The sequence below is a fragment of the Saccopteryx leptura genome, chromosome 4 (assembly GCF_036850995.1).
Source record: "Saccopteryx leptura isolate mSacLep1 chromosome 4, mSacLep1_pri_phased_curated, whole genome shotgun sequence".
NCBI classification, from domain to species: domain Eukaryota; kingdom Metazoa; phylum Chordata; class Mammalia; order Chiroptera; family Emballonuridae; genus Saccopteryx; species Saccopteryx leptura.
The window spans coordinates 212,830,520-212,842,678 of NC_089506.1; the positions used below are offsets into that span (position 1 = coordinate 212,830,520).

The 12,159-nt window shown below is 53.3% G+C and overlaps 1 protein-coding gene across 1 annotated transcript; it reads right to left on the reverse strand.

Moving 5' to 3' along the window:
• Positions 1-5,045: 5,045 nt before the first annotated feature.
• Positions 5,046-7,572, reverse strand: PRSS33 (serine protease 33). The gene is given in 7 exon segments (XM_066382839.1): positions 5,046-5,751; positions 5,954-6,123; positions 6,350-6,496; positions 6,499-6,620; positions 6,810-6,972; positions 7,115-7,141; positions 7,505-7,572. Coding segments are annotated over 7 exon segments (834 nt in total). The 5' UTR covers positions 7,551-7,572; the 3' UTR covers positions 5,046-5,592.
• Positions 7,573-12,159: the final 4,587 nt, after the last annotated feature.

A 12,159-nucleotide genomic window follows, 5' to 3' on the forward strand; every position in this document is an offset into this window, starting at 1 on the left:
ACACGGTGACCTCAGCATTCCAGGTCGATGTTTCACCAATTGTACCACAGGTCAGGTATGATATGCTTCTTGATCATCAGGGAAGCAAGACATTCGTATTTCAGTGAGACCATGACTGCACGTTGAGGAATCTGACATATGAATCCAGAGCTCTGTTGGCCATTTTGTGGAGGTTTTAAATGCTGGACATTGGCTACCATGTGGGAGGACTGTTGTTACAGAGCAAGGATTCCTGTTGTCTGTCACTTTTTTTTTTTGCCAATTTCACAAAAGATAGCTCCTGAGTATAAGAGCATCTTTACTCAGAGAAGCCAGCAGCCTGAGAAGGCAGAGGGTATTCGTCCACATAGCTACCTTAACCATCTTCTGGTGCTGTTTTTATAGGATTCAGAGGCTGTTAGTAATGGTGTAAGGAACAAAAACAGCCTGTGCAGTTGTCTGTAACACTGTGCAGGAGGTGGGTGTTCAGTTGCAGGACCTTCGCTTCTGCAAGTTTTTCTGATGTAAGACAGGCCTTGTCAGCATGGTCCGATCTGGTGTCCTTGGTAAATCTTTTTTTTTTTTTTTTTTTAATTTATTCATTTTTTAGAGAGGAGAGAAAGAGGGAGAGAGAGAGACAGAGAGGGAGAGAGAGGAGAGAGAGACAGAGAGAAAGAAGGGGGGAGGAGCTGGAAGCATCAACTCCCATATGTGCCTTGACCAGGCAAGCCCAGGGTTTCGAACCGGCGACCTCAGCATTTCCAGGTCGACGCTTTATCCACTGCGCCACCACAGGTCAGCTTGGTAAATCTTAAAGGCAGTGGGGGCAGGTAGCTTCCAGGAACAGTCAGAATCTGCTCTCTCTGGGACCATCTGCTTCTGAATCTGAATTGCCTGTGAAAAGACTCCCTGGTTTTTTTGTTTGTTTGTTTTTTTAGGATACAAAGTAAAGATTTAAGATTGGTGAACTAAGTTTTTTTTTTTCTTTCTTTTTGTGACACAGAGAAAGAGAGAGACAGGGACAGATAGGGACAGACAGGAAGGGAGAGAGATGAGAAGCATCGATTCTTCGTTGCGGCACCTTAGTTGTTCATTGATTGCCTTTTCATATGTGCCTTGAAGGGGGGGGGGGGCTGCAGCAGAGAGAGTGACCCCCTGCTCAAGCCAGCAATCTTGGGCTTCAAGCCAGCAATCTTTGGGCTTAAGCCAGCTCAAGCCAGTGACCATGGGATCATGTCTATGATACCATGCTCAAGCCAGTGACCCCATACTCAAGCTGGTGAGCCTGCGCTCAAGCCGGTGACCTTGGGGTTTCGAACCTGGTTCCTCTGAGTTCCAATTTGATGCTCTGTCCACTGTGCCACTGCCTGGTCAGGCAAGGTGCACTAAGTTTTTAATTTATAGGCTTTAATTTTCCACAGTAACTTAAAGGCTTTTACAAACAACTATTGTGATTTAAACTCCCCTAATTATCAGGTCCCTTCCCAGTGTAAGCTTTCCCAGACATTCCTGCAAAGGAAAACTTCTGGCTGCATTTCAAAGTTAAGGCCAAGGAGCCATTATGAGAGCATAGCAAGCAGATGAACTATTTCCTAACCCTTACTTAGCTCCTATTCATTACAACTGAAAGCTACTATTATTGAAGCTAAATTTCTAACTTTGGGGCTCCCCTACCAGTGCTCCCTTCTCCCTGTGCAGTCTTGAGTGTAAGGTTGTTTCATCCATTTCAGAGAGGCTTTTTTGCCTGACCTGTGGTGGCGCAGTGGATAAAGTGTTGACCTGGAAATGCTGAGGTCGCCGGTTCGAAACCCTGGACTTGCCTGGTCAAGGCACATATGGGAGTTGATGTTCCTGCTCCTCCCCCCTTCTCTCTCTCTCCTCTCTCCTTTCTAAAATGAATAAAAAAACAAAACAAAAAGAACATCTCAGAGAGGCTTTCTGCCCTGTAATGACCTGAGGAAGCTGCTGCTGGTGTTAGGGAGTGGGCCGGGCAAACTAGGGAGAAGCAGCAGGCATGGCAAAAGTTGGCCTTGGGCACCTGCCAGCCTCCCTGCCTAGGTCCACTTGGGCTCCAGCAGGGCCTATAGACTTATTTCTGCCCTGGCTGGTTGGCTCAGCAGTAGAACGTCTGTCAGGTATGTGGTAGTGTCAGTTCGATTCCTGGTCAGGGCACACTGGAGAAGCAACCATCTGCTACTCCACTGCCCCCCACACACACACACAGCCATGGCTCAAATGGTTCAAACAAAATTGGACCCGGGCGCTGAGAATGGCACCATGGCCTCACCTCAGGCTCTAAAATAGCTCGGTTACTGAGCAATAGCAGCCCCAGATGGGCAGAGCATCGCTCTGGTAGGGGGCCTGCTGGGTGGATCCTGGTCAGGGAACATGCAGGAGTCTGTCTGCCTCCTCACCTCCAACTTAATTAAAAAAAAAAAAAAAAAAGACCAACCTAGCCCCTAGTTGGCAAATGCGACTTGCGAGCCACATGTAGCTCTTTGGCCCCTTGAGTGTGGCTCTTCCATAAAATACCACGTGCGGGCGCTACCTGGATAAGGAATGTACCTACCTATATAGTTTAAGTTAAAAAAATTTGGCTCTTGTCTGACTTGTGGTGGCGCAGTGGATAAAGCATCGACCTGGAAATGCTGAGGTCGCCGGTTCGAAACCCTGGGCTTGCCTGGTCAAGGCACATTTGGGAGTTGATGCTTCCAGCTCCTCCCCACCTTCTCTCTCTCTCTCTCTCTCTCTCCCTCTCTGTCTCTTTCTCTCCCTTTCTCTCTCCTCTCTAAAATGAATAAATAAGGCCCTGGCCGGTTGGCTCAGCGGTAGAGCGTCGGCCTGGCGTGCGGGGAACCCGGGTTCGATTCCCGGCCAGGGCACATAGGAGAAGCGCCCATTTGCTTCTCCACCCCCCCACCCCCCTCCTTCCTCTCTGTCTCTCTCTTCCCCTCCCGCAGCCGAGGCTCCATTGGAGCAAAGATGGCCCGGGCGCTGGGGATGGCTCCTTGGCCTCTGCCCCAGGCGCTAGAGTGGCTCTGGTCGCGGCACAGCGATGCCCCGGAGGGGCAGAGCATCGCCCCCTGGTGGGCAGAGCGGTGCCCCTGGTGGGCGTGCCGGGTGGATCCCGGTCGGGAGCATGCGGGAGTCTGTCTGACTGTCTCTCCCCGTTTCCAGCTTCAGAAAAATACAAAAAAATAAAAAATAAAAATAAAATAAAATAAAATAAAATGAATAAATAAAATTTTTTTAAAAATTAAAAAAAAAATTGGCTCTCAAAAGAAATTTCAATCGCTGTACTGTTGATATTTGGCTCTGTTGACTAATGAGTTTACTGACCACCTAGGCCTTCCTTCTTGGGTATTTTTTTTTTAATTTATAAATAAATTTTTATTAATTTTAATGGGGTGACATCAATAAATCAGAGTACATATATTCAAAGAAAACATGTCCAGGTTATCTTGTCCTTCAATTATGTTGCATACCCATCACCCAACCCTCTTGGGTGTTGGACACTGTCTTGCATCACCCCAAACTGAAATTGCACTATAGTGAAGGATAGAGGCTTTTCTTTCACTTAACCGCTCCCCAGGAGACGGGGATCCTCAGCGAGATCATTGCTGGAGTTTGTCAGAAAATGCACACCTTGAGACCTGGAGAGAGACGAGCCAGTGGATGGCCCTGAACGTCAAACAGCTTTGTAGCTGTTGAAGGCTGCAATTTGAGAATTCTTGAGAGGGAGCAGAATCTGAAGATGCTGCTGCCCCGGCTCTGAATCAAGCCGCTGCCTTGCCACACAAGCTCTGGGCTCAGAGCAGCTGGAATTCAAGTCCTGGTTCCAGTGCTGACTAAAGCTTTGGGCACTTAACCTCACTTGCCAAGTCCCAGTTTCCTCCTTTTCAAGGTGGGAAAATAACCGTTTGTCAAGTTTGTAGAAACTCTCGAAGAGTTAGAACTAAATAGACGTTTCCTAAACTCTAACTGCGGTTATTTTTTACTTCTGCCTTCTGGCTCCTCGGGAACCCTCTAGAGCAGTGGTCCCCAACCCCTGGGCCGCGGACCAGTACCGGTCCATGGGCCATTTGGTACCGATCTGCAGAGAAAGAATAAATAACTTACATTATTTCCGTTTTATTTATATTTAAGTCTGAACGATGTTTTATTTTTTTTAAAATGACCAGATTCCCTCTGTTACATCCATCTAAGACTCACTCTTGACGCTTGTCTCGGTCACGTGATACACTTATCCGTCCCACCCTAAAGGCCAGTCCATGAAAATATTTTCTGACATTAAACCGGTCCGTGGTCCAAAAAAGGTTGGGGACCACTGCTCTAGAGTCCCTTCTACTCCTGTGACTCTTTCCTCCCTGTGCCTCAACGTGGCAATGGCTCCCTGCTTGCATGCCAGCCCCAGGCTGACCTCTGACTGGGCTTCATCCTCTGAGTCAGGACATGGTCAACACTCAAGAATTCTCATACTGTAGCCTCAACAACTGCAGAGCTGTTTGACGTCCGGGGCCATCCACTGGCTCGTCTCTCTGAGCGCCACGGTCTCCATTCTGCTGTCAACTCCAAAGATTAAGCTTGGGATTTTGCAGGTTTTATTTAGTTTCTTGTTTCTTCTGCAGACCTAGAAACTGATCTCTATTTACAGGGATGGGTGATCCTTGGCCTGGGGATGAGGAGATGGCAGGTCCCAAGCACAGGAAGGCAGTAGGGAGCTGTGAAGTGTCTAAGACATATACAGATGTTACAGGTACTTGGCCTGAGGGTTCTGGCCAAAGGTTGGGCCCATTCTCAGACTCCTCCAGGGCATGGATGAGGTAATGACAAAAACAAGGACAGCAGATGTTCCGGCCAAGCCTGCCTTGGCTTCCTGGCCCCTTTTGGGCAGAGGGCATGATGCCAGGTGGCCCACACTCCTGAGCCTGTTGGATGCCCACCCCACTGTACCTGCATTGTGGTGGGCAGAATCTAGAATCATCTCCTATTGTGTAACCAATGACTACAAACATAGCATCTTTAAACAACACAAATTTATTAAATCACAGCTCAGTAGACCAGCAGTCTGGAGGGGCTTAGTTGGGCTCTCTGACTGTGGTCTCATCAGGCTGAACTCAAGGGCTTGGCCTGACAGGCTCCTTGGAGGCTGGGGGAGAATTCCCTCCATGCTTGGTCAGATGTTGTCCCGTTTCAGTTCCTTGCTGTCATAGTGCTGATGTTTCCCTTTTCTTCTACACTTTAAATCTCCCTGGCTTCCTCCAGAAAATGAGGGGCACACAAGGTGAGACCAGGAAGGACCGTTGGTTGCCCACCTCTGGGTGCCCAGGTCCAGCCCTGGTTGGAGCTTAGGAGGGTAAAGGAGCAGGAAGGGGAAGGCAGGAGTGTGAGACCCCCAAACACAGGAGGCTCCTGGGGTTGGGCTAGCAGCTCAGGTTTGGTGAGCCCCAAGAAGAAGGCAGGGGACAGACAGATGGATGGACAGATGGCCCCTTAGCTTTGCCAGGCCTTTGCGCCTCAAGTCAGAAGTGGTGGGTGTGGGGGATGCTCAGGTCCCCAGAGGGACCAAGTAGCTGAGAGACCCAGCAGCTGATTCTAGTCAGTGTCACCATATCAGAGATTCAGGCAAGCCTGAATCCAGGGGCTGTAAGTGGCTACATTGGTATAGACACCTGGACGGTTAGGCAGGGCACAGCCCTTGCCCCAGCTCACCACGCCCACCAGGACCCAGCGCCCAGACTTCAGGCAGGTCAGGGGTCCTCCAGAATCACCCTGTAGGAGAAAAGCAAGCTTAGGGCTCAGCCCTCTGGAGACTCAATGGCAGTCCTAGGGCTCTAGTCCCCCAGGTGGTGCATCCGGTTGGGGGCCGGGACTCTGAACCTGGAGGTGGTGCCTCCTGGATCCTTGGCTCAAGGGAGGTAGGGTGCTGGGCATAGGAGCATGAACTCCAGAGGTTCGAGGCTGCTTCACGCACCTGGCAGGCATCCTTGTTGCCCTGGATGTAGCCAGCACACAGGTTCCCTGGCAACACTATGCGCTCAGCATGGGGCACGTTGGTGCCCAAGTGGTAGAGGTGGTCACAAGTGTGAGCATCCAACAATGGCACTCTTACTCTCTGAAGAGGTCGCCACTCCGGGAGTGGCACTGGGGGAAGAAAGGGGACTTATGAGGGATGAGAGCAGGTGGGGCAGTGAGCAGGGTGGGTGGGAGAAGCCTCACCTGAGAGTCTAATTTGCCAGGACTGGGAGGTTTGGGGTGCCTAGTTGCACTGAGCGTCAGGTTGAGGCAGTGCTGGGTGGGATTCCAGGTCAGAAGGTGGAGGGGAATTCCCGGCCTGCCCCCAATACCCCCGTGCCCCGCCCCACCTCACCTCCCGAGAGGAGGCTGCCCCAGCCAGTGACCCAGCACGGTGTACCAGGCGGCGGGCAGGCCCCGGGCTCTGGCAGGCAGACAGGTTGTACTCGGGAGCTCAGGCGCACCGGGCGGCGCAACTTCAGCAGCGCCAGGTCGCCGCGGCCCCGTCCTCGGAGTAGTCACGGGGCAGCAGCACCCTCTGCACGGGCGCTGAGAGAGCGTGGGGCGAGTCGGCACCCAGGTAAAGCGCCCCGAGGCGCACACGGTACTCAGACAGAGGCGTCTGCCTGCGTGAAGGGAGCAGGGCTACTTACAGCAGCCCCTCCGCCACCCCCAGTCTCCTCAGTCCCACTGGAGCCGGCATCATCCCGCGCCGCCACCAGGTGGTGCCCCACTTCCCCTGGGCCTTGATCCCCGCCGTCGCCCTCGTCCCATCCCCCTATTCCGCTTGCTGAACCTGGTGGCTGGCCGCTGACCTCGGGAAGCAATGTGCCGCTGTCAGCACCCATGGCGGGGCGATGAGCGAGCCCCCGCAGACGTGCACCCCATTGTGCTGGATGCTCGCCTGCCACGGCCACTCCCCGGCCTGGGCGTCCTGGCCTCCCACGACCCGACTGGACACACGAGGCTGCCCGCAGGCTGCAAGAGGACCAGGGGGAGGTAGAGGGTGGGAGGAGGACTGGGGCCTTGGGAGGGGTGGGGAGACAAAGGGCCAATGGCAGGGAGGGGTTGGCTCTGGGGGTGGGTATGGGGTGGGGACGGGGACCCTGCGGCTTCAAACCTGTAGGCTCCAGGGTCCCAGCGGCTCCTGGAGAGGAAGTAGGGGAGGGATTGGATTATGGATTTGGTGTCAGATAACAGTTGAGGGGAAGGGAGGTTACAGATTAGGAAGGAAGGTGCAACATATTTGTTGCACTAACCCGGTGCCAGGATTTTGTGCAACCAGTTATCAAGTTTAACTGTCCAGCGCACTGTGAGGTGGGGACTGATACCTATCACGCAGATGAGCACATCAGGTTTGGGGAACCCAAGGTCAGTGACAGAACTTGAGCACTTGAAGCCAAGAGGAGGACACCCTGGAGAGCTAGGGGAAGCCGGCCAGAGGGGTGAGAGGGACATCCGGTAGCCAAAGGCCCTGAGGTTGGCACCCACAGCCCCTGCTCCCACTCACCCAGCAGTAGTAGGGACAGGACCTGGAGGCAGGAAACCCCCCTCATTCTGTCTTCAGGACTGGGCTGAGTGAAGGTGGCACTGCCCAGGGCTTGGACTCTGGGGGGAGCCAGCAGAGAGAGGAAGGGAGGGTCCTAGCCCAGAGCACTAGACCCCAGAGGCCCGTCTGTCTGCCCTCATCCTAGCTGGTCCCAGACTTATCCTCATGGCCCGGACTCTGGTTCCTAGGCCTCCAGGCAAGACCTGGAGCTCGGCCCTTCTCCACGCTCTATTCCCATGGTCCAGCAGCTGCCCCCACCTGCCCTGGCAGCCCCTGGACCCTGCTCTCACCCTCACAGCCTGGTGCCCTCCCTGTTGACTGGGCTGGGGGAGGACTAGGGGCTTAAAAGGCCAGGAAGGGGGAGGGCCCCGACCAAGGAGACCGAGGGCAGGGCTGCGGCTTTACCTGTCCAGCCTCAAACAAAGATTCTTTGAGCAGCACTTTCGAGGTGGCAAGAAAGGGGCACCTGCAATTCTCAAAAGAAGCCTGGGTTGGGCCAAGGTGCTGAGAACTGGGGGCAGGAGCCTGGGCCAGGCCCAGCAAGGGCAGTAAGGTAGGGGTGGGGGGTGTAGGGACCTGCGCCAGGCCAGGAAGCTCCAGAGGACCCCTGGCAGCTCGGGCTCCTGGCCCCTCACAGGGCTGGTCGCTAAAGCACCCGAGTACTGTTGTTCTGGGCGGAAGTTCCCGCTGGGCTGGCCCCACGTGGGGCCTAGACCCCAGGCCTGGCCAAGTGCTCTCTGGACCTGAGAGCTCATGAGCTGTGTGACTCCAGCAGCCCTGTCACCTCAGTGAGCCTCAGTTTCCTCATTATTACAAGCGGGAAGGGAAGTCCAGCCTCACAGGGCTCCCTGGGGCACAAAGCCCACAGGTGATGCCCTCTGCCCCTGCACTGCCGGCAGGTTGGTGCAGAAACCGGGAAGGTCCCCGCTCTGAAGACTCTTGCTCCTGCTTCTCCACAGCAGAGGGCTGTGGGGTTGGGGACTGAGGGGAGGAATCCAGACCAACCGCAGTTGCTCACATAGCTTGAGGTCACAGCACACAGGGATCTTGTGAAAAGGCTGATCTGCCCAGGTAGTTGCAAGAGGCCCCTGCGTCTGCCCTGCTGGCCTGGTCCCTTGTCATGCTGAGGCTGAGTTCTGCGACAGCAATGAGGAGCCAGGCGCATTTGATGCCGCCCCTCTCCACCAGGCCTCCGTACAGGGTGCTCTTTAAGCACCAGCGTCCTCACTGGGGCCTCCTTCAACTTAGAGCACCTGTGCCCCAGGACAACCCTCAATCTGTGGGGCACAGAAGTGCCCACACCCAGTATCCTTGTCCTCTCGAAGCCCAATGTAGGTGGGCATTCCCTGTGGTTTCTCAGAGGGCCCCAGCAGGGCTGCACCTTAGTTGTCCACACAGTGATCTCCCCATTCAAGAAAACATCATCAGATTCTTTTTTTGCCTCAGTTTCCCCACTCCTCACTTGGGCTTCTTGGTATCACCTCCCCAGTAAACTACCTGCTCCCCAGTTGGGTCGCAGGTCAGCCTTTGGGGAACCGTGGTAAGATCAGGAGCACCTGATATCTTTGTGATGGGGCCACTGATATGAGCATTGGGGTGTTCAGGGCTGTTTCCTCCACAGTACCCCGACTCCACTCTTCCTAGCCCCCAGGGACCCTCGTGCTGCTCACGTCCTTCCTTAAATTAGCTCTGTGATTGACTTAACCCAAGAGGGTTCTGGTGTTTGCAACCAAAATTTGTATAGTGCAGATAAGTAGAGAAAGATGAAGAATTAGGGAGTGGTCTAGGGGTAGATGGCACATGGGTGACCATGAAGGTGTCTAAGAAGCGACCTGAGTCCACAGAATGCTCTGCAAGGGATCAGTTAAAGCATGCACACGTTTGTTAGTAAAGGAGACAGAAGGGGACGAGATCCTGACCCAGTAGGCAGTCCAGCCACCGGGGTGTCTACTGCCCTGCATAAATGTGCCCAGTACTGTGCTAACTACCACACCCTCACAAGCTCAGCTGTGCACAAGCCAGCTGCACAAGTGACATAGCCCAGAGCAGAGGGAGGAGCAGCAGCAGTGAGAAGAGGTCTGGCCCGGGTGTGCTGTGGGCCATGAGCTTCTGGATCCAGCCAAAGTACCTATTGACGGTGGTGTAGACGCCGGGCCAGCTGGGCCTACCACAGCCTGCGCCCCAGCTCATGATTCCAATCTGAATCCACAGCCCATTCTTCTCCCAGGTCAAGGGTTCGCCTGAGTCACCCTGGGGAGCAGTGTGAGTGAGGCCAACCTGGGGCAGTGCAGGAGGGGTCAGGGGAGAGAGGCCCCAGAGTAGGGGGGGCTACGGAGCTGGGCAAACTGGGTGCACATCCCACTCCTCCCCCTGGAAGTGACCAAGCTTCAGTCTCTGTGTCTGCAAAGGGGCAACAGTCTACCTGCCTGTGCAGGTTTCACATGAGGATCAAAGGAGTTACAATTAATGCAAAACGAGAAGCTTTTACAGGCAGGTAAGTAAGGGCTGCAATAGTTTTCTCGTTATTCAACCCTGAGGGCGGGCTGGTCATGGGGTTGCTCTCAGGCCCGAGGTTGAGAAGGGTGGTGCCAGATGTCAGAAAGGCCTTGGCTGGGGCAGGGGCACTCACTCTGCAGGTGTCATGGCTGTCATCCTCAGAGCAAGCACCAATTGTGTTATCCCCAATTCTATAGAAGAAATTGGGCTGTTGGAACTGGCAGTTACGCTGGAGTTGTTTATGATGGAGACCTGCACTTCCTGGAGGAGGTAGGGAGGTGGCAGCACTGCATAGGAACTGAGGGGACAGAGAAAGACAGCATCCTGAGCCATCTGCCATCTGGTTGGAAGAATGATATGGGCTATGGGGGTGGAGGCCCCGGGGCACCCTCAGTGCCTGGGCACTGGTTCTTGATGAGTCCTCTGCTCTAGCCCAGCACCCAGTGTATCATGGGTGATTAGCAATATCACAGAAGGACCCTGTGGCTGGACAAGCTGTTACAGCACCTCCCTGCGACTCAGTTCTATCTGTAGCATGCAGACGACAGCCCTTGACCAAGCTAGTGGAGAGAAACCTTAGCATGCACAGGAGCGGGGGATAATGCAGCTGAAAATGTTTATGATTAATACACTACAGCTGCAGGATGCAGGACAAAAACTCCCCAAATGTGGTATCAGAGGCCTGGCTTGTGGTGGTGCAGTGGATAAAGCATCAACCTGGAACACTGAGGTCACTGGTTTGAAACCTTGGGCTTTGCCTGGTCAAGGCACATATGGGAGTTGATGCTTCCTGCTCCTCCCCCTTCCTCTCTCTCTTTCTCAATAAAAAAAAAAAATGAATAAAACCTTTAAAAAGTTTTTTTTTTTCTTTGCATTTTCTCTGAAGCTGGAAACGGGGAGGCAGTCAGACAGACTCCCGCATGCGCCCAACCGGGATCCACCCGGCACGCCCACCAGGGGGTGATGCTCTGCCCATCTTGGGGCATCGCTCTGTTGCAACCAGAGCCACTGTAGCACCTGAGGCAGAGGCCATAGAGCCATCCCCAGCGCCCGAGGGGAAGAGAGAGACAGAGAGGAAGGAGAGGGGGAGGGGTGGAGAAGCAGATGGGCGCTTCTCCTGTGTGCCCTGGCCAGAAATCGAACCCGGGACTCCTGCACGCCAGGCCGACGCTCTACCACTGAGCCAACCGACCAGGGCTAAAAAGTTTTTGATGTTAGATATGACTCTATACACTCAACAATCTATACACTCTGAACAAACTGCAAGTAGGATAAATATGATACAAGGAGATACACACACACACATATATATATATTTTTTTAGAAAGGGGTGGAACAGGAAGCATCAACTCCCATATGTGCCTTGACCAGGCAAGCCCAGGGTATCGAACAGGCGACCTCAGCGTTCCAGGTTGACGCTTTATCCACTGCGCTACCACAGGTCAGGCCACATATATTTTCTTAAAAATATCAAAAGACAAAGGGAGAATCTTGTATGTAGCAAGAGAGAAACGACATTAAATATAAGGGATCTATAACAAGATTAACAGTCAAATTCTTTTCAAACACCCTGGAGGCCAGGAGATAGTAGGATGATATATTTAAAGTGATGAAAGAATAAAACAGTTCATTAAAAATTATTTTTTCTTTCTCTTTTTTTTTTGGAGGAGAGACGGACAGACAGGGACAGACAGGAAGGGAGAGAGAGATGAGAAGCATCAACTCATAGTTGCAGCACTTTCGTTGTTTATTGTTTATTGATTGCTTTCTCTTATGTGCCTTGACCAGGGGACTCACCTGAGCCAGTGACCCCTTGTTCAAGCGAGCTTTGGGCTCAAGCCAGTGACCATGGAGTCATGTCTGTGACCCCTTGCACAAGTTGGTGACCCTATGCTCAAGCTGGCGACTGCGCTCAAGACGGAGGAGCCTGCACTCGGCAACCTCGGAGTTTCCAACCTGGGTCCTCAGCTTTCCAGGTCGATACTCTATCCACTGCGCCACCACCTGGTTAAACTAAGAATTCTTACGAGGCACAAAGGCCAGAGAACATGGGGTGGAGGAATCAGCCCCACCCCAGGGCTGGAGCTACAATCATCTTTCTCCTCCTGAGTGTCTGAGGA